This window comes from Alligator sinensis, unplaced genomic scaffold (assembly GCF_000455745.1).
Source record: "Alligator sinensis unplaced genomic scaffold, ASM45574v1 scaffold280_1, whole genome shotgun sequence".
Classification (NCBI taxonomy): Eukaryota; Metazoa; Chordata; order Crocodylia; family Alligatoridae; genus Alligator; species Alligator sinensis.
In genome coordinates, this window is record NW_005841835.1 from 1,367,563 (window position 1) to 1,374,022 (window position 6,460).

Here is a 6,460-nt window from a genome sequence, read left to right on the forward strand (position 1 = left end):
GCCCAAAGCTACAACTCTGAAGTTCACATGCTTGACCTGTTTTCACATTCTGGTATTTCTTTCTCAACCACCTCCAAAAATATCCTCACTTATCATACTTCTTCCCCACTCTCAAAACTCATCATCCATGTTCCAATTCTCTTGTCTAGACCTCTATGACTAGGGTTACCATACATCCTGGATTGGCTGGGACAGTCCCAGATTTCATAGGTTGTCCTGGGTTGGAGAAAATTGAAGTGAAAGTCCTAGATTGGCAGGAACCTGCTTGCATGTGCCCAGCTCCTGATTGATTATTGATTGAGCAAAAGACTCTGCTCACAGCCCAGCAGAGTTCAGACTAGGGAGCAGCTCACTGGCTGGGCTCTCTAGAGAAAACTGAAGCAAAACTCCCAGACTGGTGTGAACCCACCCACATGTGCCCAGCTTCTGACTGACTCTACTTGGCAAATGACTCATGGCTTGCAGTTCAATGGATTCAGGACTAGGGAGCAGCCTTCCAGGTGAAAGCGGGGGCTTCTGAGGGGTCCCTCTGCCCTCCCGGGTGCTGGGGACCCATGTTTGGGGGGCGGGGGGATGGCTCTGGGCTCTGTCCTGGAATTGCAGCCCCAGCCTCCTGGGAGGCATTTTGCAGCTGCGCAGCATGGGCTTATGGAGCCCAGGGGGTGCCCCCAGCTGGGTCCAGCCTCTGCAAGAAGGGGATAAAGGCCAAAGGTGGGCTTCCACACCGTCCTGCCCAGCCCTGCTCCTGGGAGCCTTGAGGCTAGAGTGGGGGGGGGGGGGGGGCCCCCCCCCCCCCCCCCCCCCCCAGGGGGCCCCCCCCCTGCCACTCACCCCCTATCCCAGACTTCCTTACCCTGTCCATAAAATTATCATGGTCACCCTATTTGTGACCACCTCTCCTTGAACTCCCTACCTGCCTGTCTCTTCCCATTCTGTTATATTCAACATCACAACCAAAATTATCTTCCTAGCCCAATGCATCTCCCTGCATGTAATCAACTGACTTACAGTCTCATTTTATGTACAGTAAAAATACTTTATGCTTGTTATTCTGGTTTTCACTTCTCTACCTGGGGTCCTACCCACCACTCTGAAGGGTGCATACCAATAAAAAGATACTTAAGAAACTCTTTGATTTTAATATTTTTAAAATATAAGCCTATTTGAAATTAATTTTGCAAGTTGTGACCACCCACATATTAAGGCCTACACTTATGTTTATCTATTAAAATAATTTAAGTTGCTTAAAACATCTGAATAGCACATGGTGACTACTGAAGTTGCACCAAGAAACCAAGGACTGGGTGGAAATCACTGCTGAAGCAGGTGGAGGTGGAGTCTGTTAAATAAACCTGTTTGACAGCAAGAGCTGCTTCTGCAGGTGCAGAGAATGCTTTCATTCCCAAGCAAAGTCAATTCAAGGACTAGCTCGTTTTGAATTGGAAAAAAAATGTTGGGAGATGAGCAGACAGTAAAACAGCCCTTTTGCCAAGCTGTGGGCACCAAGTAATTGACAGGTCAAGATCAACTAGCTCTAAAAAGCTTGAGAAACAGGATGCTGCTGCTCCAGCAGCTGACAGCGCAGCGGGCAGTGCAGCAGGGAGTGAGTCCAGTACAACGAGAACTAGCCTTTGCACCACTCCAGGCAGGGAAAACTTTAGGCACAACTTTTTTCTGGGCGGAGGTGCAGCAGGAGCTTCCCCTGCCCGTCCGGCTCCGCTGCCTCCGGCCCCTTCTAGCTCCCGCCTGTTCTTCCAACCCGGTGCCGGGCCAGGCCGCAAAAGCCGAGGCCGGTCCAACGCCCGAGCGCGCGCTGCGGCTGCTCGTGTCGCGCCAGTGCCCAGCGCAGCCGCGTTGTGCTGAACACGGACCCGGCGGACAACCCGACCCGCTGCCGGCTACCAACACAGGTGCGGCGAGGCCGCGACCAGGCCCCAGGACCCCGACCCGGCCCCGGCCGCCCGGGCGGCCCCTCCCGTCCTCAGGCCCAGTCCCGGCCCTCCTGTCTCCCGCTGCGGGGAAGCGCCACGTGCCAGGGCGGCAGGAGCCCTTGCGGGGTGGGGCGGGGCGCCGTGTTCCTCCCGCCCACCCGGGGGTCTCTGGTGGCGGCACCGCCCCCGCCCCAGTGCCCTTGACAGGACTATGCCGTGCCGTGGCGTGGCGTGGCTTGGCTTGGCTCGCCCCGCCCCTGCCTCGTCCCGCCCGTACCTGCCGCAGGGCATTGAGCGCCCGGCTCAGACAGCGGGACCGGGACAACAGCGGCAACATCACGGCGGCGGCGGCGTGAGGTCGGACACCGGAAACAGGCCCCGGACAGGCCGGAAACGGAGCGGACCGAACCAAGCACCCTTCAGCGCAGGGGGAGCCGCGAGGGTCGTACCAAACATGGGGGACGGTGAGAAACCGAAACGTCCTGACTGGACAGAACCACCGGGAGGGGGAGAAAGAGGACTCAACCACCTTAAGAGGCGGCTGCGAGCCCCGGTGGGCCTGCCGAGGACTGGACCACTCTGAGCAGGACAGGGGGGCCTTGATGTTATCTGGCTTGCACTCCCTCTCCCCCGCCAGGCGTTTTAGTACTGGCTGCAGGTCCCTGCCCCAGGCAATCTCCAGCCATGCCGGGCAGGGGCAAGGTTGTGAATTAGCCCATGGGCACCTGACTTGAGCAGCTTGATGCCGCCCACGGGAGCTGGGGAGCCCAGGGTGAGCAGGGATGGGCTTGGCAGCAGTGGTGGCAGTGCAGACACCAGCAGAGGTGATGTGGAGATCTGGCAGCACAAGGCAGGAGGCTGCACTCCCTAGCCAGGCTGTGCCCTGTCTTCCCAGTGGACAGGAGGCCCCTGAGTCCTGACTCCCAGATCTGGGGCTGTAGCCAGAGACTGGGGGTCCCATGCCCCTCCCTAGAGCACTAGTGCCTGGGTTCCCCCAGCAGGCTGCCTCCAGGGAGCTAGCAACGCGCTTGGCTCCCACCTGCCAACATCGCCCTAGGGCTAGCTCACCCCAGCGATGTTCCCGCCATGAAGCTGGAGTTCCAGCGTGGCTGTGACGGACACCGGGATGCCACCAGGTCACAGGGCAGGCCCTCCACACAGCTACAGAGGGAAAAGAAATGTGCAGCAAGCTCCCGCCTTTATGCAGAGGGAAGGGTGGGATTCTCTCACCTGACCATGGCTCTGGCTGAGTGCTGTGCTCCTGTGCAGGCTACGCTGTGAGATGCCCTGTTGCTTTTAGTGTACATGAAGTTGCATGAGTTGAGACAGAGCCTCTGTTCGCATCATAAAGGGCTGTATTAGAATTAGGCATCTGCAGAAGGGAACAAGAGTTAGGACTGGGTGCTGCGTTATCTTGAGCATTTCCTACTTTTTTTAAGTGTTCAATGGTGTAATGGCACTACTAACTTAATGTCGTTTTGTAAAGAATTTCCTCGAGGAAGGAGTACAGGAAAGGGAGAAGAAAGCAAAAGGAGGAGGTGGAACCTTTGAAACTTGTTTGGTGTGTAAAAAAGAACTAAAAAGGAATAAAAACAAATGGAGCTGATACAGCTTTTGGAGCAGTGCATCTCTAGTATGCTGCTCTCCTTGAGCACGACAAATAGAAACCAGCTGCCTTGAATCCAAGACTGCTGCCTAGTAGGAAGAATGCATATCATAGCAATTGTAAAGTACCTGGATACAAATGAATGAGATAAGAGTTTTATTGAGAGATTTAATTCAGTTGAGCTCAAATAAAACTGCATGAGCCATTGTATTTTGTCTGGCTCCTTGTTCAAACTGTCCAGCAGGTAGCAGGTAACAAATCCAACAGGCTTTTTTGAATGAGATGTGTGAGAGACTTGGGTTACTCTTCGGAGTCTGTTCCTCTGGTCAGGCAGATTATTTCTCACAGTTTATATATTAGGGACTTGTCTAGTGCTGAGGGGAGGACACTTACCTATCAGCTATGCTGAACAGCTGGCTCTAATGCAGGGGTGGGCAAAATGTGGCCCGCGGGCCAGATACGGCCTGCCAGGTCGTTCTATCCAGCCCACAGGGCCCCTAAAAAATTTAGAAAATTAATATTTATCTGCCCCTGGCTGCCTGTCATGCGGCCCTCGATGGCTTGCCAAAACTCAGTAAGTGTCCCTCCGCCCAAAATAATTGCCCAAAATAATTGTAAACTCTAATGGCTAGAGTTTACATCTGAAAACATACAATACTAAGTATTATTATTTAGATGATGTTCCTTTTCTAGGTGTGTCATACAGTGTTGCCACCTCTCATGATTTTTGTCATTCTTAAAGTCTGTGCTATGGGAATGTGAAAAACTTAGCTCCTTCTTTTATATAGTGTGTGTGTGTGTGTGTGTGTGTGTGTGTACACACACATATATTAAAGAAAGAGCTTTTATATATAAAAGAAAGCTAAGTTCTTCACATTCCCAAAGCATATACTTTAAGAACACTGGCAAAAATCATGAGAGATAGCAATACTGCACATACACCTCAAAGATCTAGCTGCAGTGAAGAAAAGAAACCTTCATCATCAACATATTAGAAACCACTGGTAACCTATGCTGTGTTCCTTAAGGCGGCGGTTTTCAAACTGGGGGGCATGCTGTCCGGGGGCGGGGAGGGGGGGCGCAAAGGAATATGGGGGGCACCATGTGCAAGGCATATTTTACTTTTAAAAATTATTATCATCATTATTAATATTATATTTGACAACATCACACACTGAAATAGTATGAGTGAACTTTTTGCAACTGATTTCACAGGTGTTACAATGCATTTAATTAAACCAGTGATCATTTCCATAGCAACAACATTTCCCACCTTCCAGTTTAGTACACCTATCATATCTACTCTTACAAGACAAAAAAATCACAACAAGCATTTTGCAGTGCAACTTATTCTGCTGGTGAGTTCGATATTTTCATACTATTGAGGTGAAACTGGATCGGTACTTATTGCCAAAAGATACTGTTACGAAACGGAAGGCAGAAGCTGAAACGGCTAAAGTCAAGTATAATATCTGTGAATATCAATTTCAATCTGTGAACTAGAAACCTACAGGTGTAGGTAATTTAATTAAGTAAGTTAAGTTGTGTTTGTTAAGTTTATGAAAGCATATTTTGCATGTCTGTTTTTGTCTGGGTTGGGGTGGAGGGGGGCTCAAACAAAATTGTGACTTTTATTAAACTGAGCCCCTCTGTTTGAAAACTACTGCTTTGGGGCTGTCTAAAATGTCTGTATCCTTCAGCCTCCCCTTCCAGCACCATTTTTACTAGCTGCAAAGAGGCCCTACTTGCTTCTAGAACTAGTGGATCCATCATGGATGGTGGGACAGTACATTTCCAGACTAGGTTCAGATTCCAAGTCCTTGAGATGTCTCTGTCTGTTCCACAATATTATGGCTGTGGTTCTCCCTGAATAGAACAAAGTGCTACTGGGCCCTGCTTTACAGTAGCTGCGGTCCTTTACCATTTGGCATTAACTCACTTCCCCTGCCCAGCTTCACAGTCTCCTACAAGTCAGTTCTGCCTTACGTCCTGCTGTTCCAATCCTCACCACCCCTAACACATACCAGCCAACGCATCTCTCTCCTGATTGCTTCTCAGCCTCTTGTGGGCTAAGATCAAGTGTAGTCACTGCACTGGTCAGTTACCCAAACCAACATGGATTTAAATGGCATTGTGTAATGGAGGGTGCATGCCTGTTCAATGCACTGTGGACAGGATGCCCTACAAGAGTCTTGTAAATAGATGCCTGCTGGCCAGCTTCCAATGGGAGGATCTTGGCTGCACACCTACTTTATGGAAATGGGGGACTCCTCTCTAGCTTGCTTCTGTGGTATTTGGTTAAGGACAAGTGGGACTCTGTGGCCTCCAAACCCCAAGCTTCTGGGCTTGGGCCTGCACATAGGATGCCCATCAATGGATTTAGGAGTATCTGAAGCCCAAGGCTGAAAAGTCGGGGGTGGAGGATACTTGCCAGTTGTAGCGCCACATATAGTGTTCAAATGATTGAGAGTTGCTCAGTCAAGAGGATTTGGAACTGATTTGGCTAATTTGACATGGAATATGAAAATTATTCCTCCCCCCAAAAACTTCTCTCCTGATGTGCAACAAGATAGAACCCAGAAGGTTATACGCAAAATTATTCTATCAGTACACACAGCCCTGCGTGGTGAGCAGTGTTGCCATTTACAGACCCTCTGAGCTTGTTGAGTGGTCTGTGTATCTGAGCATCCCAGCAGCAGAATGGAAGGTGCCCTGATCCCTATTACTGAATCTGACCCTTCTCCATCTGCATATTCAGAAGTACCTTGAAGCTGGTTGGCTGCTACTGGCTTCCCCACCCCATTCTAGTAGGGACTGAGCTCAGATAGAGTCTTCAGTGCCAGCGTGACCACTTCAGTGCCCCTTCCCACTCAGCACTCTCTCTCTCCAGAAAACCCTGGGAACACAAGGTACTCTGCGGACA

The 6,460-nt window shown here is 50.7% G+C and overlaps 2 protein-coding genes across 8 annotated transcripts in view; one reads left to right on the top strand and one right to left on the bottom strand.

Moving 5' to 3' along the window:
• DLST (dihydrolipoamide S-succinyltransferase) overlaps window positions 1-3,035 on the bottom strand; it is a 22,896-nt gene extending 19,861 nt beyond the window's left edge. The window contains exon 1 of one of the 2 annotated variants that reach the window (XM_006015337.3): window positions 2,209-3,035. In XM_006015337.3, the coding sequence (XP_006015399.2) occupies window positions 2,209-2,892 (684 nt within the window). In that variant the 5' untranslated portion in view covers window positions 2,893-3,035. The remainder of the gene's footprint in view (window positions 1-2,208) is intronic. The other variant, XM_025200910.1, reaches the window with a different exon arrangement.
• Window positions 2,259-6,460, top strand: part of PROX2 (prospero homeobox 2) — a 31,757-nt gene continuing 27,555 nt past the window's right edge. For 2 of the 6 annotated variants that reach the window (XM_025200927.1, XM_025200932.1), the window contains exon 1: window positions 2,620-2,755. The gene's annotated coding sequence lies outside the window, so the exon portion shown is untranslated. Of the gene's footprint in view, window positions 2,396-2,579; window positions 2,756-3,417; window positions 3,493-6,460 lie in introns of those variants that run through there. The other 4 variants (XM_025200959.1, XM_025200941.1, XM_025200936.1 and 1 more) reach the window with 4 other exon arrangements.